The sequence below is a fragment of the Myodes glareolus genome, chromosome 7 (assembly GCF_982192425.1).
Source record: "Myodes glareolus chromosome 7, mMyoGla1.1, whole genome shotgun sequence".
In the NCBI taxonomy this organism is placed as follows: domain Eukaryota; kingdom Metazoa; phylum Chordata; class Mammalia; order Rodentia; family Cricetidae; genus Myodes; species Myodes glareolus.
In genome coordinates, this window is record NC_142032.1 from 93,498,790 (window position 1) to 93,523,229 (window position 24,440).

The 24,440-nt window shown below is 45.3% G+C and overlaps 1 protein-coding gene across 1 annotated transcript in view; it reads right to left on the reverse strand.

Moving 5' to 3' along the window:
* Positions 1–6,254: 6,254 nt before the first annotated feature.
* Positions 6,255–24,440, reverse strand: part of Ctr9 (CTR9 component of Paf1/RNA polymerase II complex) — a 28,411-nt gene continuing 10,225 nt past the window's right edge. Inside the window, exons 6-25 of the mRNA XM_087908563.1 lie at positions 24,027–24,175; positions 21,570–21,677; positions 19,121–19,228; positions 18,775–19,011; positions 18,561–18,650; positions 18,345–18,473; positions 18,064–18,247; positions 16,868–16,956; positions 15,870–16,055; positions 15,705–15,792; positions 15,417–15,565; positions 13,456–13,572; positions 13,197–13,342; positions 12,408–12,479; positions 11,811–11,946; positions 11,562–11,708; positions 10,704–10,861; positions 9,673–9,769; positions 9,316–9,428; positions 6,255–7,232 (exon numbers count right to left, since the gene is read on the reverse strand). Of these exons, the coding sequence (XP_087764689.1) occupies positions 6,812–7,232; positions 9,316–9,428; positions 9,673–9,769; positions 10,704–10,861; positions 11,562–11,708; positions 11,811–11,946; positions 12,408–12,479; positions 13,197–13,342; positions 13,456–13,572; positions 15,417–15,565; positions 15,705–15,792; positions 15,870–16,055; positions 16,868–16,956; positions 18,064–18,247; positions 18,345–18,473; positions 18,561–18,650; positions 18,775–19,011; positions 19,121–19,228; positions 21,570–21,677; positions 24,027–24,175 (2,924 nt within the window). The 3' untranslated portion in view covers positions 6,255–6,811. The remainder of the gene's footprint in view (positions 7,233–9,315; positions 9,429–9,672; positions 9,770–10,703; positions 10,862–11,561; positions 11,709–11,810; positions 11,947–12,407; positions 12,480–13,196; positions 13,343–13,455; positions 13,573–15,416; positions 15,566–15,704; positions 15,793–15,869; positions 16,056–16,867; positions 16,957–18,063; positions 18,248–18,344; positions 18,474–18,560; positions 18,651–18,774; positions 19,012–19,120; positions 19,229–21,569; positions 21,678–24,026; positions 24,176–24,440) is intronic.

Consider the following 24,440-nt stretch of genomic DNA (forward strand, 5'->3'; position numbering starts at 1 on the left):
AAGATGCTTACCACCAAGATGACCTAAACCTCATCTCAGGGACTCAGAGAAGGGGAGGACCAATTCCTGCAAGATGTCTTCTGACCTCTACACACATGCTGTGGCACCACACATGTGTCCTCTATCTCCAATTCTGTGAGACATGAGAGCGGTGCATTTAAGAGATCATCTCTGTGTGTGTGCACGTGTGAGAGAGTTGTTCAACAGGGAAAGATGCCTACTGTCAGGTCTGATGTCAGGAATTCAATTCCCAGGCCCCATATGGTGGATGGAGAGAACCAACGCCCACAAATTTTCCCCTGACCACACATAAAGTGTTTTAAGACATGGTTCAGTGGCCGGGCAGTGGTGGCGCACACCTTTAATCCCAGCACTCAGAAGGCAGAGGCAGGCGGATCTCTGTGAGTTGGAGGCCAGTGTGGTCTACAGAGAATTAGCAGGACCGTTAGGACTGTTACACAGAGAAACCCTGTTTCAAAAAACAAAGCAAAACAAAAACAAGAGGTGGTTCAGTGATCAAAAGCAATTGCTGCTTTCCCGGAGGCCCTGAGCTTGATCCCAGCATCCACAGTGCTGGGTGCCTTGCACCAGCCTGCAGCTCAGCCCCAGGGAAGCCATGTCTCTGGCCTCTGCAGGCGCCAGCGCTCATGTGCATCACAGCCTGCAGAGACCCAGACACGATTAGAACCAAATGAGTCTGAAGAACACGAGGACGCCTCTGGAGCAGGGCAGGGCTGCTTTGCTGTGTGGCATCCGTCTGACCTGGGGTGGAAAGCGTGAAGCTGAATCTTATGACATTGGGTCTTCTTGCCTGAGGGGAGGCTGTTTTCGTTTTATGTTTTTTTTTGTTTTGTTTTGAGTCAGGTCTCACTATGGGTCCCAGGCTCATCTGGACCTCACTATGTAGCCCAAGCTGGTATCAAACTGCCAGAGATCCTTCCACCTCAGCCTCTGGAGTACGGGGGTTACCCGCCCATTACCCGCCTATGCCACGAAACCTGGCTACACTGAGTCTTGTGAGTCACAGTTTCCTGTCACCAACCTCCCACAAGTGCAGCTCTGCTCCAGGTTCCACCAGTCCACGCTATCCAAGCTCCTACTAACCTAGTTTAAAGTAGAGTGTCTGTGATTGACACCGAAAGCTTTGGGAGTTGTCCCAGGGCTGTAGAGTACGGCATTTTCAACAGGTCCGAAAACAGGGTTTCTCTGCATAGTCCTGGTTGTCCTAGAACTTACTCTGTAGAGCAGAGGCCAGGCTGGGCTCAAATTTTCAGAGATCCTGCCTCTGCCTCCTGAATGCTGTGATTAAAGGCGTGCGCCACCACTGCTTGGCAAAGTCTGTGGACTTCTTAAAGAAGACTTTATGTGTGCTGGAAAAGGCTCTTTGGCTTAAAGATCTATTTGAAAGACAAGGTGGATGAGAATGTGAGCTCAGATCCAGCATTAAAACAGCTGAAATCTGCTCTCTGGAAGCCTCACACCTACTCAGTGTTCAGTCACTGGTTAATTGTGGCTGTCATGACCAAATACCGGTTAGACCCTGGCGAAATGACAGTGGTGAGGTTGGATCGGCTATACATGCACACAAAATAAATATGTAATTAACATAAAATATTAACTTAAAGTTAGAGTCTTTTCCAAGAAATAATATTTAAGAATGGAAAATATTACCAGAAACATTTCTTCTACAAAGCAGAGAAAAAGTGAGAAATTAGAGCCAAATACAGATTTATAGCAAAACTATAGTTTATATCTATGAAATTTTAGGTCTGAAGTAGTAAATACCATTTTCAATTATTTAGAAACTCCTCAGGCACTTAAACTGCATTAGATGAAAAATATTTTTCTGGCCAGACAGTGGTGGCACATGCCTTTGATCCCAGCATTCGGGAGGCAGAGGCAGATGGATCTCAGTGAGTTCGAGGCCAGCCTGGTCTACAAAGGAGTTCCAGGATAGTCAGGACTGTTACACAGAGAAACCCTGTTTTAAAAACAAAAAAAAAAATTTTCCGAAAACTGGTGTTTTGAGAATTTCTTCCCTAAGAGTAGTCAACAACATCTACTCCCTCCTCCTGGGGTTCTAAGAACAAAGACCAACCCAGGAAACCAATGAGTTCACTGGACTTATGGAACAGAGCATGCGGGGGAGAAAAGTCTTCACCCAGCATGGATTGATGGCTTCCTCATAGCATGGTGTCCCCTTCAGCCAGCTTTCCACAGCCTGTTTACTCCAGCAGCGCCCCAGCCCCTGAGGCCAGGTGCAATTAGGGCGGAGCTGCCTCCAGAGGGCTGAGATGGGTGGCGTGAATCTCAGATGAGGGTCCAGTGACCCTCTTTTCTGCATCTTTCTATGAGGAAAGTTAACACACTATTGCAAGCAGGTGTAGCTGATCTGAAAGCGGCATTTTGCTCCGAGGACTGCGTGGTACCAGGAGCAGGAGGAAGGAAACATGTAAAAGGATAACCTATGAAGGAATACCTGACCTCACCCCATTGGTCCAGACAAGCTGGGCGTGAAGACCAGGACCATGTGTGCACAGGGTGATTTTCCTGGGGATTTACCTCTTCACCATTTTCCTCTGTTTACATCTTCCTAAGCACCCCGAGAGCTCAGTGCACTCTTACTGTTACGGAAGAACTGTCAGCTTACTGCACCTGACAACACAGACTCGGGCTTTGGTTTGAGAATAAAAAAATGTTTTTTTCTTGCATAAATGGCAACAAAACTGACTTTTTATTCCAGCAGTTCTGGGTTTATGGTTGTGCCTAGTCTACTTCTGACTGATCAATAAAGAATGAAAATCATTTTCTCCAACAAGGTTTTCAGCCCTGACTGTCGGGAGAAATGATCTGAATCAGAGGGGCCAAGAAGCCACTGGGAAGACGCACATGCCCAAGGTCACAAAGCTTCTCAGCACGGAGGTGGGGTGGGGTGAGATCCTGACCCAAGATTGCTGGATTCCAGGGTCTCGTGTAGCCCAGGCAAACCTCAAACTTGGCCTTCATGCATGCCAGACACACAACCAACCAAGTTACATCCTCAGTCCCAGGGTCTGGGCTCTTCACCAACGGGTTCTCCACAGCCTGCTGTTGGCAACAGCCCCGTCAAGGGAACAGAGCTAATGCCGCTGAGACACAGATTCCGAGGCCCAGGACATCAGAGGCCAGTTTCTGTGCGTCTCAGTGGGCAGCAGCCAAGCAGGGCCGGTTTGGCATGGATCCTTTGTCAGAGGGCTTTCCCATTGGGGACCATTCCCGTAGTTACTGTCCAGAATCCAAGATGGAGGCTCAGAAGGAAGCTGTGCCTGAGGGAACCTCACATTGCTGTTCTGGTAATCTCGGGACACAGAAACAGGCTGAGTCAACAGAAGCAAATGGGGTGTTACTCAGAGGCACCTCTGAGGCCAAATCACCACAGAAATGTGAATGCAATATGCTAGACACATAGGAGCAAATATCAGGACTTATTGAGTGACAATAAATTCACAAGGGTTCATGCTTTCAGTGATAGCAACTTATCATATAATTTGTCTGCCTTGACAGACTGGCTGAGGCAAATGCAGGGTTTTTGTTTTGTTTTGTTTTTAATTCTCCCTTCATATATTACATTGTGATGGAATTTTCCCCTCCCTCCCGTCCTCCTTCTCTCCTCTCTTCCTTGTCCCTCCCTTGCCACATTCTCTCTTCCCCAGTCTAATTATTATTAATGCTCATATCACACATAACACAGTAAATGTATCTACATTTGTATACTGTCTTGGTTACTTTTCTATTGCTATGATAAGACATCATGACCCAGGCAACTTATAAAAGAAAGTACTTGATTTGGGGCTCACAGTCCTAGAGGATGAGTCCATGACCACCATGGTGCAGAGCATGGCAGCAGGAAGGCAAAGATAGTGATGGAGTAATTGCTGAGAGCTGAGAGAAAGAGAGAGAGACAGAGACAGAGACAGAGACAGGAGAGAGAGAGAATTGGGCTTTCAAATCTCAAAGCCCACGTCCCAGTGACACACCTCCCCCAACAAAGCCATACCTTCTAATACTTCCCAAACAGTGCTACCAAGCAATTGTGGACCAAGCATTCAAACACAGCCTATGGGGGCCATTCGCATTCAAACCGCCGTATGTATATAAGGGTTACAGAATGAACACAAGTTAAAGAGCCTGCAGCAGTTTCAGAGGCCTCAGAGGAGGAAAGCTGGGGAGGTGGGGGAAGCTGCTGGATCCAGGTCTGAGTGTCAAGCAGCAGAGTCCAGCTGCTAGGTGAAAGACAAAGCTGTCTGAAGCAGGAGATGGGAGATGGGTCTGGGCAGGAAATAGGTGACGGGACCAGGTCACGAGGGCAGACAATCAGGTAGGCCTTGCCGATAGCTAGGGGCTGAACAGAGCCGAAGCCCTAGGGAAGCAGAGGTCCTTGGTCTCTGACCCACACACCAGGTTTTCAGACACTAGGTTGGTTGATGTGAGGCTGGTTAGCTCAGTGTCAGGTGTCCAGCACCCATGGGGGCCAGGGAAGAGTTACACCCTTTCCTTGGTTGCTGTGTCCAATGAAGTGTGTACCTGGTCTCCTTGGTTTCCTTCCTTTTGAGGCGGACTTTACTAGGGAGCTCTGCTGGAGCTGCTAAGGACTTATGTACACCACGCTGGCCTTGAATTTAGAGATTCACCTGCCTCTGCCTCCTGATGTGACTTTAACACTTCCATGTGCACCCCCCCAGTCTTAATTCACCCCAGTCAGCTTATAGAGTGGCACCCTTTCTATTCCTAGGAATAAGTAAGTCACTAATTAATCTCTGCTGCATGGGTGATGTCTGGCAGATGTTATTTCTAGGTTCACCCAGAGACCATAGCCATCTTTCTTTCTCAAAAAACTATTGACCGCAGGGGATCTGATCTTCTGGCCTTCAAGAACATCTGCATGCATGTGGTGCATATATGCAATTACGTGCACAGACATTTTTAAAAAGTTGCTTATAAAATGAAGTCTCCTGGAATATCAGTGTTTTACCTTATGGAGTAACCAAGAGCAGGACGCAGCCTGACCTCAACAGCAACCACACTCTACACGCTATCTTTGGCTTTCCTAAGGTCTGCCTTGCTATTTACCACCTGTAGTAATGGGAGCTTCCAAGTAGGAAATGGTCTTTTTGATGGATTCTTGTCCCTCTAGGGACAGATTTGAGGGGTACTGGAAAGTGTAAAAGAAGTGACAGAAGGCACGCACCTCCCATCTGTACATCATAGGACGAGTTGTGTGACCTGCACCCATGCAGCAAACCCCAACCTGCAGCTTCCCAGGAGTTGCTGACACCCTCTGTCACCACACTTGCAGGCACCCAGAGGTCCTCCATGAAGTGGGGCTGCCCAGTGTCTTCCGGTCTCCTGTCTTTCAGGAAAACAGGCCTGGTCTGCTTTCTCCTTGGTTCCCCCACACTCTGCAGACACTTGCACTCCACTTCACACCACAGGGACACACTTGTAGTCACAGGGCTTTGTGCCTCTGCATTCTCAGTTCACTGACTTTAGGCACATTTCATATACTCAGTAAAGCTTTTTTTCAATGTTTACAAACATGTGTTACTAGTTGTTCAGCCTGGTGTGATAGATGGTGCACACCTTTAATCCCGGATTCAGCCTGGTGTGATAGATGGTGCACACCTTTAATCCCGGATTCAGCCTGGTGTGATAGATGGTACACACCTTTAATCCCGGATTCAGCCTGGTGTGATAGATGGTGCACACCTTTAATCCCGGATTCAGCCTGGTGTGATAGATGGTACACACCTTTAATCCCGGATTCAGCCTGGTGTGATAGATGGTACACACCTTTAATCCCGGATTCAGCCTGGTGTGATAGATGGTACACACCTTTAATCCCGGATTCAGCCTGGTGTGATAGATGGTGCACACCTTTAATCCCGGATTCAGCCTGGTGTGATGTGCATACCTTTCCTGGTGTGGTGCTGCACACTTTAATCCAAGCACGAGAGAGGCGGATGTCTGTGAGTTGGAGGCCAGCCTGGTCTACATACTGGATTCTAGGACAGAAAGAGCAATGTAGAGACCTTGCCTCAAAAATAAATAAAAATTCCGTTTTCTTGTCTATTTAAAAAGAAAGCCTCCAGGAATCTGCCATGAATTACAAAAGCCTTGAGGAAGCTGCCTTTGATTTGGACAGTTCTTCAAATTTTTGCTTAATATATTTGTATTAAATATGTTACTGAGCAGAAAAAGGACACACGACTACCCACCATGGTTGGTAAAGGATTTATTACGTGGCTGGGGGAGGTCTTCCCATTCTAACAACAGAAAAGCACTTTCCACAGCTTACCCACCCCAGTGTTTGCAACTCTGACCATGGCTGCAGCCTCACACTGTGAACACCTTCCTTTCAGAGTTCTACACAGGGACATCTCTTCCCATCCTCCAGAAAGAAAACTTCTATTTCAACTCACCAGGGAACAAAGGCATATATCCCGGTTTCTGCAACATTTGTTAAGCTTGCAACAAAAACCATACATAGCAGCATGCTGCCTGCCAGAGACCAGGCTAGCCTGGGCAAGCCTTGCAGGAATGCAGCTTTCACATACGACAGTGGAGCTGCACCGCAATGAAGGATCTCACTGCTCCAGTTTCAGACACGGGATCGAGCACAGGAAATGTCTCTTGGAGTTTAGTAAATATACAAATAGAAAAAAAATTGCCTTAAGAAAACTTCACAAATGACTAAGCATCTGAAATGTTTTTATCACAGCTTTTATATATTATAAAGCTCCCCCCCCCCCAGGAGTCTTGGATGAAACAAAACCTAGTCACTGTCATCTGATCCGTGCTCTGAGCCTCGGTCTGAGGCCTCATTGTTTGAGCCCTCTGGTTCTGATTCATTTCCAGAGCCTTGGCCAGAGCCCTCATTGTCAGACCCCTGCTCCGACTCACGGTCGGACTCTGCACTTGGAGAAGCTGGGCGAGAATCATTTTCTGAACCTCCGGAAGGGCTTCTCCCAGACTGCGCAGACTCATTGTCCGACTGCTCGGAGCCCGAGCGCCTTCTCTTTCTGGACGGCTGGTCACTGTCGGAATCCTCATCTGACTCCTGTCTTCCCGACCTCGGAGGGCTGCCCGCTTCACTGCCAGACTTGTTCTGGTTGTCATCCGATTCACTCTCAGAGGAGGCCCGTCTATTGGGCCGCTCATCATCGTCGGAATCGCTGTTGCTGTTCCTAGGATGTCTGGAGGAGAGAGGTGTGGGTGAGACACGAGGACACTGGGCAGCACTTTCTGCTCTGGGTCACGCCTGGTGCCGGACACAGGGGCTCCTGTGATACTTGTTTTTTGTGCTGTTCTGTAAATGTGGGCTTTTCAAAAGCCCAAAGGGTGGGAAGTCTTCAGCTGACCATATCAACAAATTCTAGGCACAAAGGTGAAACGCCGGCCCTCTGATGGTGGCTGAGGCTCAGGAGTCCTAAGACTGGGACAACAGGCCACTTCCTGTCCTAGAACATCCATGTCAACAGACACCCGAAAGGTGACCTTGCTGCTCTTTGTGAAGGCACCAGGTCTTCACAGGGGTGAGGTTTATCAGGCAGGAGGCTGGGGTTAAGGTCCATCAGCTTACTAGCTTCTGTCCCCATGTTCCCCCAGTCAGTGGACAAGTGTCAGGGAAGTGAGGCTACAGGAGCCGGTGGAAGGCCTCCTGGAGCTCCAATAGGTTAGAACCACATGGCCACTGAGAAGCTGCCTTAGACATCTTCCACAGCTCTGGGTTCCATGACACATTTCAACCCGACTCAAACCAGGAAGGGTGAGGGAGGTGAAATGCGCCACTCCCTTCCGAAGGGACGACATCTCTACGGACTGCAGAGAGACTCCTTGTGCCCAGTTAGAAAGAAGGAACCATATGTGCACTATCTAGGCCAGGCCACTCTGAGAATATGAAGATGTGACCGAGAGGACAGCACTGGCATTCTCTCTGAGATCATTCAGCTGCTCCAATACTCAGACCCCTTTCATGATGATTGGGACAAGTTTAATTGATGCAAATGGCACAGCAAACTTATTTATTTCTAGTCAAATGCCTCAACTGTGGGCACAAGCCTGGCAGCAGTTCAGCCTCACAGCCCCATTCCTAGACAATTCTGCACCTCCTCACTGGCCTCAGACCCTTCAGCCTGGGGGACACAGTGAGGACAAGGGCCAAGCAGCCCTGCAGGGAAAAGCAATCCAGATTAGTATCAGTCAGTCTCTGCAGAGCAGAAGGAACCTACGGGCTCAAGGGGTTCTCTGCTGCACTGATATCAGTGTCCCTGTGGCACAGTGACCCCGGCCAACCGCCACTCCCTATCCTCCTCCTCCTACTGTACTTAAGTGCCCCACTCTTGTCAAAACAGCAGCCTCCACCAACTCCAGGAGGACACACAAGCCCATTGCAAAGTGGTTTGGGCTCCACTGCATCTAAAGAAGTTCCTTGGGGAACTCCTGAGCCTCTCTTTCCATCTGTATGTTCCTCACCTGTCAGTCTCCCAGGAAGGACATACCGTCCACTGGCGCTGGAACAATGGAGGGTTCAGGGAGTGTGGCAGAGAAAGCGCTACCCAGGAGGCTGGGGTAGGCATGTGAGCTCCAGAGGCTACCATAGCCAGCTGTCACTTCACCACGGCCGTGAGCTCAGGGTGAACTCTGTACAGGCTGTCTAGCATAAATCCACCAAGGAAGGCAGAGATGTGTCACCTGCCCAGCAGGGGAGGAAATGGAAACTAAATTCCCCATCTCAAGGCCAGGGCCAGGCTACTCGTAGTACTGCTAGCCTGTCAGTGCTGGGCAGCAGAATGACACTTTGCTTAGAAATGATTATGCCACCTAGGAACATCAGCCAAGTTTCTGAATAAGATGTCTGTTGTGATGTCTTTTAGCTACAAGAGGCGAAGATAACTCAGCATGGAGTACAAGTCTGAGGCAGGAAGTCAGTGAAATACAATGCCAGCCTGAGGCTGGGGAGAAGACAGCATGGCACACTGACCACTCCCAGCCATCTAGTCTCTAGTTTTGTTTTCCCTCACAGGACAACAGAGACAAAGAAGAGAATCAGAGGGCTGGTTAGTTGCCTCTGTGGCTTGCTACTGTTAGAATATACCCTGGGGAAATTCTTGCCCTTCATCAGACGGACAACAGAGACAAAGAAGAGAATCAGAGGGCTGGTTAGTTGCCTCTGTGGCTTGCTACTGTTAGAATATACCCTGGGGAAATTCTTGCCCTTCATCAGACGGGGATTACCTGCCATTAGAATTTACGGGGGGGGGGGGGGGGGGGTCTTACCCTTCATCGGCAATTTTCAGTTTATCCTCATCTGAAGAATCATCACTCGATGATATAATGGCTTTGGATTTTATTTTTCCCTTCATTGAAGGAGGCAGGCGTTCTGGCTTGGGCTAGAGAAATGTCAAGCATGGTCATTAGTTGAAATTCTCACGTTACTGGGACATCTTATTAGACCAGGTTTATTATAGCAACAGAATCAACAGTCTCCAATGAAAACAAACATTTCTGTTGGAAGAAGCTGCAGAATAAGTACACTGTGGCACCCCATCAGTCTAACACACGCACGCACATACACACACACACGCACGCACGCACTCACGCACGCGCGCGCAGGGAGACAGCTCTAGAACTTACAGCCTTCTTCTTCTCTGCTCTTGGTGGACGACGCTTCTTTGGTTTAGGGCCATTTTCTGTTTCATCATCATCAGATCCCTCTTCTCCCTTCTGAGGTCTTAAAAAGTGAGCATCAAGGGCTTGTTAGGAGGTTTGGACCTACCGGGACTGAGGTTACCTTGCCATTGCAGCAGAACCTTTCTACATGGATGCTGACCTCGGCTCTACTACAGCTCAAGTCACAGGTCACACAGTCTGCCAACCACTGGTTTGCATGACATCTGCTACTAACTCGTCCCTGTGCAGCTCCCTCCTTCACTTCCACTGCAACCTGTGCTCACTGCAGTGAGTGAGTGAGAAATGCCCTGGGTTTGGGATCCACATCTTCCCCTACTCTTCCTTCCTCCCCAGCTGCTACCAAGACCCGCACCACAGCTATACATGGGACTAATGGAGTCACAATTCTCTCTCAAGGGTAACTGGCCAAGAGATAAGGGCAGGCCTGGGTAAAAGAGCTGAAAGGAGATTCCTGGGCAGGAAAGCTTGGGGCACCCTGGACCTCAAGACAGATGGCAGCAGGCGGTGAAAAGGCACTTTCCCAACCATTCATTCACAGCCCAGAGAGGAACGGGCTCAGTGATGCCAGTACTGCACTGGCATAGTCGGTACAGCTGCCACCCAGGCTGCTCACTTCACATCCGTGTCCAAAATACAAGGAAAGAAAACTGAGCATGGTGCTGCACTCCCATAATCCCAGTACAGAGGCAGAGACAAGTAGATCTCTGGGAGTTCAAGAACAACCTCGGCTACAGAGTGAATTCAAAGCCAATTTGGGTACATGAGACCCTGCTTCAAGAAACAAAACGACAAGAAAGACAATGGTGACTATCAGCTGTCTTCAGGGGACAAGTAGATATACATGTAAATTAAGTCCGTGGGATATTGAAATAGGTTAAAGCAGGGAGTCGGTTTAGGAAGATGGAGATTTATAATAGAGAAAAAGAAAGGTCTCCTGACTTTCTAGACACTTAGAACATTAATGAGGACATTACCTTCTCCTCCTCTTCTTCTTCCTCTCTCCACCTTCCTCCTCGTCGCCTTCCTGTTCACTGCCACTGCCCTTCCTTCTCTTCTTTTTTTTGGATATAGGGAGGTCGTCGTCGGTGTCGTCATTGACAAACTCATCAAATTCGCCTCCTTTCTTAGAACGCTACGATCCAAAGAGAGCCCAGTCAGCTACTTCCAGGTACTGACAGCACTGCTAGGGTGCAGAGAACCGTACAGTGTCCTTGCAGGTCTCTGACAAGGGCAGACCTTTACTAAGTCACACGGAAGAGGGGCGTGGCTAGGCCTGAATTTCATGAGGGGTCCCACGGTCTCAGAATTGGCAAATATCATCAACTACCTGAGAACTCAGCACAAGGCAAATACATCTTCAATTAAAAATGCATTTAACCCATTTAGCCCACAGAATGCAGAAAAGTATTGGTTGTTCACCCTCAGGATCACATGGCTGACTGGGAGCTGTGGGTCTCTGCAGCCACCCAACATCACAACAGAACTTCATGCCAAATATCTCAACTTGGCAAAAGACCAAGATTCAAAGTACAGCTCTACCGAATGCTCATATTTACACCATGTGAAGTCAAAGAAGTGTAAGTCAACCCGTCATGAAAGCAGGACCACCTGGCTTGGTGAGGTCGGCAGCAGAACTGCAAAGCACGTGTGTGTCATGACCTGTGACCCACAGCACCACACGCACTAAGAAGGCAGGGCCACTGCCCACACTGGACACTGCAATCCCGTGTTGGTAGAGGAAGTCAAGACTAAGGAACTAAGAACAGTCAGCTAAACTGTGCTCTTCATTTCAGAAAGCCCAAAGGCAGATTGGACATCCAGTCTGGTCTTACCCGCCCTCCACCTCCGCCTCTTTTCTTCTCCTTTGTGGCTTCAGTCTCGCCAGTGAACATGAGGATGTTTTTGGTCTTCTCCACATACTGGGCCCGCTGTTCCAAAAGTTTCTTTTGCTCTTCCTTTTCTCTGAGACGTTTCTCTTCCTAGACGGAAGTATGGGGACTTACCAAAATGCTCTGAAAGTGACCAAACCACCAGAGAAGAGTAGACAGAGGACTAGCTCCCAACACAGTGTGTGCACGCACCTGCTCTTTGAGAAGCTTCTGTCTTAAGAGCTCCTTCTCCTGCTCCTGCTTGGCCCGCAGCTCCCGTTCTTCCTCATCCTGCTTGCGTGCTCGGGCCACATGATACTGGGCCTGGCTCAGTAGGTCGGAGCACTGCCTAACATTTCAAATGCAGAGAAATAGCATCGCAGTTAGGACACCTGTTTACCTAAACCCGTGTCCATGCTATCAACTGTGCTAAGTTCCCCAACTCAGGATTCCTGTCTTGACTCAATGACACAAGGTGTGTAAAGCAAAGAAGTATTTCTCAGCTTGGGGTGGTGGCTCAGGTCTGCAGCTCAGTCCTCGGAGGATCCTGAGTTCTAGCCTGGCTGTAGAGCAAGACTCTGCCTCAAAAGGACAACAGAAAGAAGAAAGAAAAAGGATTTTTCTACAACCTAAGTACTTACACTCCATCAGTTTCCTCAAAGTCTGAAAGGTGCTGCGGGGAGGCACGCCCCAAGGAGAGGAAACAAGTGACCCCGAGAAGGCCAGGAACCACCGTGTTATGGCAACACTCTCCTGATCCACACCAAAACAACCACTTCCCCCAAAGCCACTTGTGTGAACAGGCATTACCTGGCTTCAGAGGCAGCAAGAGCCAAATCGAATCTCATTTTATCTCCTACTTTACTCAAGTAACTGAAATATCTAAAGGGAAAAGAGAAGATATTTCACTAATCCTATCATTAATACCCTCAAGGTTTAATAAACAGAAGTCCATCAAGAAAGACAAAAATATATTTAATAGTATCAGTAAACAAACAGGTAGTAAACAGTAAATTTACTAAGTATCAGCACCGTGGGTGGGGCTTAGGTCAGGACAGCACTCACACTTCAGATGAGGGAAGAGATATTAACAGAGAAGAACATAAGCATTGCTGATCAATCATAGATGTGAGGTTTTCATTTTAGCACACACTGAATTGCTAAGTCCTATAAGGTTAAAGACATTTGAACTGCGCTGAATAAATATGGTAAGCAGTAAGTGATAAGATCTTAATCCCAGCTTATGAAAACCAATATTCCATAAAGACACCAGCACAAGTGGAGACTAAACAGTTCACATGTGGAAAATGCTGGCTCATACTGCTGAGAGGTTAATGAAGAATCTAGGGCAAGCCCACAGCCAGCCAGTTAGGTCTAGGGATCAGGCTTCCAGAGTCCAGTGCAGCAGCACTCTGCTTGGAGTTGGGCGCCACCACATGGTAGCTGTGAGTTTTCCCTACAACTAACCTGTGCTAAACCCCCAATGCTTGCTTTCCACCAATGATTATTTTTTGAGGGAAGTCAATTTTTTTTTGTGTCTTTTGAGATAGTTGCAAGGAAGCAAACCACTTAAAAGCCTTTCGTCTTCAAAATTCTTACCGGTGTGCAAGCTCCAGCTCTTTCACAGCATTAAGGACTTCCTTCAGATTACTTTTTTCATCTTTTAGGACAGAGGTAGCTAATCTTTGCAAGACTAAGGCCACATTAAACATCAGAACTGTATCACTCGGTGCCACATGTCTGGCCTGTAAACAGAAAGCAAAGCAAATAACTTCTTATGACTGAATGGCACAAAGGAATTTTAACATGTAGGAAGCAGGCAGCAGTTCAGGGGCGTGGGCGGGCACAGTCCTGTTACCTTCAGCAGAGTTTGCTTGCACTCCTGTAACTTGCCGCACTTGAAGAGGGCCCGGGCCAGGTAGAGCACGACTTCAGTGTTCTGGTGTTTATAGAACTTCCTGAGGCAGTTCTCATACTACAGAATGGGAACGGTAGTTAGAGACAGCCGGGTAGAAGTCTATTTTCATGCTATGTCAGATTTCAAAGCAGTTTTAAGACTCTGAAAAGACACTCCACTCTGGTTAATTTCAGAGAATAATCTGGACTTGACTCATTTGCCAGTATGCATTTTTACAACATAAAAATCTGACCACAGAAAAACTAGAATCAAAGTAGTTTTTTCACTTGAAATTTGTACCAATGCAGAATGGAAGGGTAAAGAGACTAAGTCTGTCTGTTTGTCTGCCTCGCCTTCAGCACCCTTTCTTCTATCTTTAGGACAGTATCTAGACTCCACGTGCCCATCACTATGACAAGTTATATCCTGGCTCCTGTGCATGACATCCTTTAACATTGTCCTCTTGAGATCTGTGCAAACTAGTGGCAATGAGCAGAGGAAGTTATTTTGTTAACTTCAGTTCGTTTGCTGCTCAGACTAAGAAATGAATATCTAAGTTAATTTTTTTTTTCATTTTCTTACTCTAATATGTGTGGCATGTATCTCAAATGTATGGCAGAGGTGGCTACAGAGGCCAGAAGAGGATGTCAGGTATTCTGACCTATCACTTGCTGCCTTACCTTGAGCTGGGACTTCTCATGGAACCCAGAGCTTGCCACACACACACTGCCCCAGTGACCCTCCTGTCTAGCTCTGACAGCAGTGAGATTACAAATAGGCATGGTCAGATTTTACATGGGTATCTGAACTTTTAGGTCCTCATGACTATGCAACAAGCGCTCCCACCGAGTCATCTCCGGAGCCCCCAGAGCTAATTTTTATTTAAACGTGACACTTTTTAACCACAAGCATACAACCTGTTCAAGGCTACTGACAAAGCAATTTCATGGGAGATGGTAAAACAATTTTCCCAGCACTATCCCTGATGACAAAGTTGCATTTCTAGAAGGCAGTGTTGCTATTCTGCAGATTGGGATGGTTTATCACCCAGCACCCATAGTCACGTGGTTCATAACAGCTTGTAGCTCCAGCTCCAGGAGATCAATGCCTTTTCTCTGGTCTCTTCAGGCAGGCACACACACACACACACACACACACACACACACACACACACACGGCATACTTTCAAACAACACACACATACACAAGTAAAAGTAAATCTTAAAAGGTAAATCATTTAAATTGGGTGGTTGTGGTGCACAACTTTAATCCCAGTACTCTCAGACAGAGGCAAGTGGATCTGAGTTCAAAGACAGTCTGGTCTACAAAGTGATCCAGGACAGCCAGGGATACACAGAGAAACCCTATCTCAAAAACCAAACCAAACCAACCAAACAAACAAACAAAAAAGATAAACCATTTAAATTGAGGGCAGTTGTATGAGGCTATAATCCCATGTACTTGGGAGGCTGAAGTGGGAGGACTCTTTAAAGGCACTTAAAAGATCAGCTAGGGCAATACAGAGACTGTTAACAATAAAACAACAAACAAAACAAAACAAACCATTAACAATAAACTCACTTAACATTTCTGAAACTGGACTCACTTCAGAAACTGAAAGAATAAACATTAAACCCTGCTGTTTAGTGGACACTTGTTCTTCATGTTAGTGCCTAGTTCTTTTCATAATAGATCCTCACAAAATCCTGAGGTTAAAAGACCCCCACACTTTACAGAGAGGGAAACGATCAAAGAGGATATTTTCTGGCATGCACTTCTGGCACTGGGACTCACATCTACCTGGTTTTGTCATTACATGGTTACAAACATCTGGACAGACAGTATCAGAGGACTGGCCCGAAGGGTTAAGGAAGCATTGGTTCCATATGACATGCAAACGTCCGGAGAGGCGAAGACTTTACCATCTGCACGGCGCTGATGTACTGCTTCTGTTCCACGTAGATGTGTGCTAAGTTCAGCCACACATCACTGATATCTGCCGTCGCTTCTCTCACTTGGGCAAACACATCACGCGCTTCACGGAAGTATCCCTTGTGAGCCAAAACTGCTCCTAAAGTCACACAAAGGCTGATGTTGAGAATGCCCTAACCTCTGCCAAAACAACTAAAAGTCCAATAGTAAAACAGCTGTACTGATACCCCCCAAAGCACTAATTTCACCAATCACTATGAACCAAGGCTTCTAGTTACCTATGCCATTGGCAGCATACAGGTTCTTGGCATCATTTCTAAGGACTTGTTTGTAGATGGCCAGGGCACGGTCTTGATGACGCTTTTCCTATAAGAAAGAAGAATTACTGGAAAATTCAACAAGGACACAGATAGCAATCTTGTTGAAGGAGACAAGGGGATTACCTTTTCTCGGTCTCGGGTTGGCTGGTGCAAAGTCTGAAGCCACACATTGCCAAGGGCCAGCATAGAGTAAGTGTCACTCTGTGTGGCTGGCTGCTTTAATATCCTCTCAAACTTCTTCTGGCCTGGGCCCCATTCTTGTTTTGCCAGATGGAGGTTACCAATCAAAGACCAGGCATCCGGGTGATCCTATGCAAACATAAAGAAGTAAACTTTCCAATCTGGGATCTGAGAAATCAGTCATCTTACCATAGCTAACAGTTGAAGATGTTTACAGCTACACTACAATGGTGGTTTTCAGACTGGGAATTCAGACCGATTAGTGAGTTTCAAGAACAATTTAGTGTCATATCAGCAAACAAAGTGCAACAGAATGGGAAGAAGTAAAAACAACAGTGTACTGCCAGGCAGTAGGAGCAGATAACAACGTGTAAACCTGTCTTTCAGGCTCCAGGCTGCAGTGTGCAGTCTCCTCTTCCTGGGAGCCACAATCAGAACTGAAATCACCTAAGGAATGCTAAGACACTGACTCTGGAAACATTCTCGGCAAGCCACTGGGCTGAGTGCAGGTGAAAGGCCAGGACACACACAAGGAAGGGAAAAATAGGCAGGAAACCGTTCTATATATTAAAAAAAAAATGGTGCTGATTATAACATGATTAATTATACAAACTATTTTACTCTTTTTTTAGAAAAATATTTATTTATTTTGTATACAGTGTTAGTTTCTATGTCTGCATTCCAGAAGAGGGCATCAGACCTCATTATAGATGGCTGTGAGCCACCATATGGTTGCTGGGAATTGAACTCAGGACCTCTGGAAGAACAGTCAGTGTTCTTAACCTCTGAGCCATCTCTCCAGCCCTATTATACTTCTTAAAGTCCTTAACAAGTGAAACAAAACCAAAACAAGTCATTAAACACAGATGCCATGGATTAGGAACATTAGAGCTATTACACGGGCAGACTGATTTTGCAGGTAAAAGGTGAACACCACCAACCTGATTGATCTGAAGGGCTTCCTTAAACCAATCTGAAGCTTCATAGAAGTTTCCTTTATCTCTGGCCATGGCTCCTAGGCGCAGATAGCCTGAAAGTGCACATTTAATTCATCTTCACTATCTCAGGTCTAAAGCGGTCCTAACACCAAAGTCTTCCTTTCGGAACAGTCATGCTTTGTGACTACTTTCAGACAGACAAGAGAAAAGCCTCATATATGAAGACACATGACACCTCACTGTAGCTAGGCAAAAGAGAAACTGCACCACTAGATCAATCTTTCTTTTTCTCTTTTGAGACAGGGTCTTACTATTACCTCTGGATGGCCCTCTGAGTGCTGGGAGTAAAGATGTGTGCACCACTATGCACACAAACATTGATGCCCTGTCAAGCTGCTCTCTGAAACGGCTGCTCGGTCACCACCAGTATGGGCATCAAGTAGTGGATGATCCACACTCTGGGCTGGGTGGAGCAGAGCAGCCTAAGATTTCACCACAATACCCAGAATGGTGCACAATTTGAACTCAGGAGTTATTTATGGAATTTTTTCATATAGTATTTTGAGAGCAGACTTGAGTGTAGGCAAATGAAACTAAGGAGAGTGGAACCTTGGAAAAGAAAGAATTGCTACAAAGCATATACAGGTTAACTTAAAATGTCAATAATTTACAGTGCCCGCAGTAAAAACTCAAATTAGGACATTTTAGTAATAACTGTTTCAAGAAAAAAAACTACTGTCTTACTATCACACAATGTAAAAATGTTGGTGCAAAGTTAAAGAAGGTAACTTACAAACTATGCCCGTTATAAAACATGCCAGGGGCTGCAGCTGGCTCACAGGGCAGAGGCACAACCTGCCACTGAACACAGCTCAAGAGACTGTTGCTGATCCACTTTTTGAGACAGGGCCTCATACACAGCCATGGCGGGTCTCAAACCTGCTAGGTAGGGGAGCTGGCCTTAAATCCCTGATGCTCCTGCCTCTGCCTCCTTAGCGCCAGTACTACAGATGAGAACTACCCCTCAGGCTGCATCTTTTTTTAAGGAGACAAAATTGCTTTAGAGAAAAAAAGAGTATTAGACCTCTTTAAAAAAAAGTTACTATTGATTTTAACAAAGACTTTCTTTTCTAAATAAGTTTTCTGTTATTAAGAGAATTTAGGAATTTTATCACACAAAAGCAGCTTAAAATTCTTACAATCAACGTAGTTAGGGTGCTCTCGTAAAATGTTTTTGTACAGTTTCTCTGCTTCGTGGAATTCACACATGGCCTCATAGAGCCTGGCTAGATTGTAGGACGTGGTAACGGAGATGGCGTTGTAATAGTGTTCATCATGCTCGGCCTCTGCCTTCGCACGGTCCAGTGATGCCAGGAAGTATTTCTGTGAGGTAGAAAACGCATTCTTATGGGATATGGCTGAGCAAAGTTCCTGTAGCCTGGTCAAGCATAGAGAAAAAGGAACGTTTCTGTTTTCCCACCTTTGCTTCTCCGAGGTTCCCAAGTCTAAAATGGAGGGCCCCAACATTATTCAGGATCTCAGGGGGGACATCGGCCTGCACTTTCTCCTGCAGGATGCGGGTGGCTGTTCCATAGGCTGAGAGGGCACCCTGCATTTTTACAGTGGACAGAGTAAGGTTTACTCACAGAACAAAGAGAAACACATCATTTAGGATATGAAAAGTCGACGTCAATACCTGTATATCAGTCTGTTCTAAGATCTGAGCCAATTCAATCCAAGCTTCCACATCATCAGGATACTGTTCTGTGACCTTCTTCAAATGGCCCTAGGATAAATGAGATCATTCAAATAATGCTGTCAAAGTTAAAAACCAACCAAACAAACAAACCATGGCTACCATAATCCGCTCATACTCCCGAGGCTCAGGGTAGCTAAGGTTTACAACATACCTTGGCTATGTCTCGTTTCTCCTGATCTTCTGAAGCAGCATAGAGAGAACCAAGAATTTTCATAGTTTCGTAATTGTTGGGGTAAGCTTTCAAAACTTTCTCAAAGCACTGGGACGCATTCTCTTTGTCACCTCGATAAATATACATTTGTCCCAAACCAAAAAATGGTAGTACGAAGGAGGACGACGCAAACTGCGTGGCTTGATAGTAGTACTGAAAGGCTTGGTCATAATCCTCCTGATAAACGAGAATAAAACAAGACAGGTAACAGGTACAAAAGTGGTCAGAAAACCGAAATCCTGTAATTAAAAGGACTAAATATTTAGAAAGGTGCTAATGGTCTTACCTGAACATGGAATGACCGAGCCAGCTGGTAGCAGCTTTCTGCCTGCATAGCCTCCACCTCTGTGTTGTGGAATGCATGGAGAGCCAGGTGCTGCACTTTACTATAATCCTGAAGTTGATGGCCAGAAAAATCAATTGAGTGATGTCAGAAGATTGCTTGAATAGTGGTTTAACTGGTAACATTTCATTTAGCCATAAGGTATATTTTCATCTTCTCCCTAAATAAACTTTAGCACTGTAACAATTATAACCTAATGCTTAATGAATAATCATTATGCTTCCACAACTGCAAGAAGTAAAGCATCAAACAGGATTGATTCAGTATTAAGTCTGAGTTATTAGATCACCCACAATTTACTCACTAAGAAAATAGACACAGGATAGAGACAGCTCAGTTGGTAAGAGTTATGCAGTCATGGCGACATGAGTGCAGGTCCATTTCAAAAACTGAGGTGCGAGGGACTAAAGAAATGACTCAGTGGGGCTGGAGGGATGGCTCGGCAGTTAAAGAGCACTGAGTTCAATTCCCAGCAAACATATGGTGGCTCACAACCATCCATAATGAGATCTGGTACCCTCTTCTGGCCTGCAGGCATACCTGCAGGCAGATCACTATATGCATAATAAATCTTGAAAAAAAAAAAGAAAGAAAGAAAAGAAAAAGAAATGACTCAGCAATCAAGAGAGCTTGCTGCTCTTGCAGAGGACCCAGGTTAGGTTTCTAGCACCCACATGGTGGCTTACAACCTTCTCTAACTCCAGTTACAGGGGCTCCAATGCCCTCTTTTGATCTCCTTGGGCACCAAGCACCATGTGGCGCACAAACATACATGCAGGCAAAACATTCATAAACACAAAAGATAAAAATAAATAAAATCTGCAAAAAAAAAGGTAAAGGGTTATAGAGGAAGATATCTGACACCAAACTCTTGCCTCCACACAACTGTAACTGTGTACTCACATGCACATGTTCATGTGCACACACATGCACAAGAAAGGGAGGAAAGGAGGGAGAGAAAGGGAGGGAGAAGAGAGGGAGGATGGACAGATCAGACTACTTACCTCATAGGGTAGATGTGATCATTACAGAATTAAGTACTGGGAATGCACTTTTAACAATGTTTGGGATTTAGTAAGCACTGAGTACATGAGTAACAACAGGAACAGTACAGTAGCTCATATTAATAAAGTTGATACATTTTTGTTACACAAGCATTTTAAAGTTCATAGTACAGTTTAGCCCCTGATTCCAGTAAGGCAGGTTAAACTTTCCTGTTCTGGGCTGGAGAGGTGGCTCAGAGGTTAAGAGCACTGACTGCTCTTCCAGAGGTCCTGAGTTCAATTCCCAGCAACCACATGGTAGCTCACAACCATCTGTAATGAGATCTGGTACCCTCTATTGGCCTATAGGATATATGTAGACAGAATACTGTATATATAATTAATAAATAAATCTTTAAAAAAAACCAAAAAACAAGAAACAAAAACTTTCCTGTTCTTTGTGTAAAGATTTTGTCATCGGTGAGTGAGAGAGACATTTTCTTTAGCAGTATTCCTCTGGTAAGCTACCCATAAGCTTGTGAACAACCCCTCACCCAAGTTGCTACGAGCAATACTAATTAGACTCATGGGTCATCAAATATAAGACAAAATATCAGAGGGACTAATTGGAAAGAGGAAGGAATCAGCAGGAGGGAGGTGAGAGGGAAATATAATCAAGGCATATTATATACATATATGAAAATGTCAAGAGAAACCCATTATGTATGATTAATATATGCTAGTAAAAACTTTTAAAACGAAGAACTTTTAGCAGTAGTATCTTGGATTTGGTATGCTAAGAAATCTAAAACACTGCTGCTTCCACAAAATTGTTGGAACTAATAGGTAGGATCAACAGGTAAAAATAAAGAGACTCTGGTGCATATACAACAACTGAAGCCAAATTTATGAAGCAAGCGCGCCCCTAACTGGGCCTAACACAACACCTGTTGTAGGCTACATGCTATGTCCTGACTTCTCCAAAGGCTAAGGGTCTCTTCAACCTCTGCCTTTCCTCTTTCAACCACCCAACGACACCCAGTCTAACACAAGAAGAGCTTCTGCACTGTGGTGAAATCCCCCCTTTGCCACTTGATCACGTCCTTATTTCTCTATGAGCAGAGGCCTTTATGTTCATATTTAATGAGCTTCCACGCCTGTGTGAGTGCAGACAGCAGTCTTACTTATCTCACATCTGATCACAGGTTGCACACAGTGCAAAGTGCCAATACATAATTAAGTCAGAGAATAAATAAATGTGTACTCATCCCTGGGCAACTAATACAAGCTCTAATTTGGGAATAAAAAAACAAAATGACATTTTCAAATTTCTTCCCAACTAAAACAAAACTCATGTACTCACTACACTCAAAAAATCAGATTTAAATATCAAGTAAATGATTTTTTACCTTCTTGAAGAAAAAGTGGTTTGCCAAGTGGTTCAGTACCATAGGGTTGCTAGGGTCAATAGTATAGGCTCTGGAAAGAAGCTGCACACCATTTTTGATAGAATCAGCCTAAAAGAAAACAATGTGAGAGTGGAGTGAAAGCGTCACGTAACCACCACTGTCCAGTCTGCTCTAGCTTCAAGAAACAAGGTCCCACGCCTGCAGTTCAGCGCTACAGGACAGCTTGCTATTCATCAAGGATGTTAAGTTTCAAATAAGGAAATCCCAAATTGTTACAATTTAGCTTTTCTTAACAATGTATGTTTGGTGCCAGTCTTAATAACTTATGCTCACTCTGAGGCAAAGAACGGAAAACATATTTTAAAGACATTAATTTTTATTGATATGTATGAGCATTTTTCCTGCATATGTGAATAACTTGTGTCTACAGTGACTGTGGAGGCCAGAGGAAGAAATCAGATTTTCTGGAGCTGTAGTTATAGACAGTGGTGAGCTACAATAAGGGCGCAGGGAACTAAACTCATGTCTTCTGCAGGAACAGCATGTGTTCTTGACTGCTGAGCTATCTCTCCAGCCCCCTTTTATGATTTTTTTAACCGTTCATTTGTGATGAAATTCCCATTTGAATCTTAGTATTTGAGTTTGTGTGTGAGAATGGGGGTGTGTGCACCACTTCTCTTTCTTATGTGTGTGAGAATGGGGGTGTGTGCACCACTTCTCTTTCTTATGTGTGTGAGAATGGGGGTGTGTGCACCACTTCTCTTTCTTATGCAGCGCTTGCTTAAGGTTGTCCGATTATTAGTCCTGCCGCAGCTGTCTTCTTTATATGGCACCATTTTACCTTGCTAATGGAACACAGCTTCCTTTCTTTATGATACAGGGTCTCACCATTTATCTCTGGCTGGCCTTGAACCTTCTCTGTATACCAAACTGGCCTGAGACTCACAGGTTTGCCTACTTCTGTGTCCTGAATGCTAGGATTGAAAGTATGACTCACCATGTCTGGCCTCAGAACAGGTTTTGTAGTCTGTGAGACCTTTTGTTTTTGGAAGGAAAGCTCCCTTCCCCTTTTACAATCCCAGGTGACAAATCATGACTGAGCTAAAGTAGTCAAGATAGTCTATTCTCTTTCTCTAGAGATTAGCTAAGGCAGAAATTCTTACCAGAAACAGTGTCTGTTTTTGCCATCACTACCGTGGAGACGGTACTGACATTTAGTGGGTAAAGGAGCAGAGGTAGGTAAACATTCCACAACAGAGTGGACACTTACTCACATAAAGAATCCTGCAGCTCCACTGTCAACAGTGCTGACACTGACAAATACTGGCAACCAACTGGACAATCAAATAAAGAGGTGGGACAGGAACCACATATCAGTCAGAACTTCTGAGAGAAAGCCTTAGAGAAAAGCCTCTTGCTTCCTGCCCTCCTGGGAGACTAAAGGAATAACCTGGGGCTGCAACAACCATCTAGAACTATTAAGTGACAGATACAGGGAAAAATCACACATTAAGGAGGGGCTGACATAAAGTTATTGAAAATCTTAGAGTCTGGTCATAGCCAGAACCTGGAAACAACCTAAATGTCCCTCGACCGAAGAATGGATAAGGGAAATGTGGTACATTTACACAATGGAGTACTACACAGCAGAAAAAAATAACAACAGCTTGAATTTTGCAGGAAAATGGATGGAGCTAGAAAACATCATTTTGAGTGTGGTAACCCAGACACAGAAAGACAATTATCTCACTCATAGGTGGTTTTTAAACATAAAGCAAAGAAAACCAGCCCACAAATCACAATCCCAGAGAACTTAGACAACAATGAGGACATAAGAGACTTACATAGATCTAATCTACATGGAAAGTAGAAAAAGACAAGATCTCCTGAGTAAATTGGGAGCATGGGGGTCTTGCGGGAGGGTTGAAGGGAAGGGGAGAGGTAGGAAGGGGAGCAAAGAAAAATGTAGAGCTCAATAAAAATAAAAAAAAAATCTCTGAGTCTGATGACACTGTGGTATCAAATTTGAGACCTTAGACACTGGTTTAGTAAAATATAAAAATGCTAATGTTTAAACTGAGTGCAGGTTTCTTACTTTGTCAGATGCATTCCAGACAGATTTATAGGCCTGCAATCTTTCATCTGAAATTCTAAACTTCACAAAGTTCTAAATCCATTTTTGAGGGGTGTAGGAGTGTGTGTGTGTCACATGTACACGTGTGCTGGTCATAAAGCAAAATCACGTGGCAGGGACACCTTACCTAAGCTGTGAGGCTATCTTCACATGGCTATGACGTAGAAATGTGCTTACTTTGGGGATTGTGCCTGCAGCAAGGCACATTTCCTTATCTATAACCTGAAATCTTGATTTCGAAAGCATAACTTGTTCTAGCAGTCCTAGATAAAGGACAGCAGGCCCAACAAACCCGGAGCTAGAGACTATCTTTCCTCCCGTACCTCTTTATTGTTGAGTTCTAGAACAGCCAGTCCAACCAGTGCTCCCACACACTTAGAGTTGAGTTCCAGTGCTCTGCTGAATGCTAGTCGAGCTTTCTCCAGTTTGTTAAGTTTGACAAAGCAATGGCCCATTCCTAAACGAACTTCAGCTAAAAAATAAGTAAAATCAAGTCATTTGTCTTGTCAACCTAGGACACTTTAAGAGTTCAATTTCCAGTATCTGGACTCCTTAAGAACTGCTGGCCTACCTACCACACATCTGATTTCACTAGTAGCTAGACCATCCCATTCCAATTCTTCTCTCCTCTTATGGGTACCACCCTTACCATACAGCAGAATAATTGTAATACTGGCATTCTTCCTATCATGTAGCACCCACTGCAGTAAACCAACACCACTGGCTCCATTTCTATT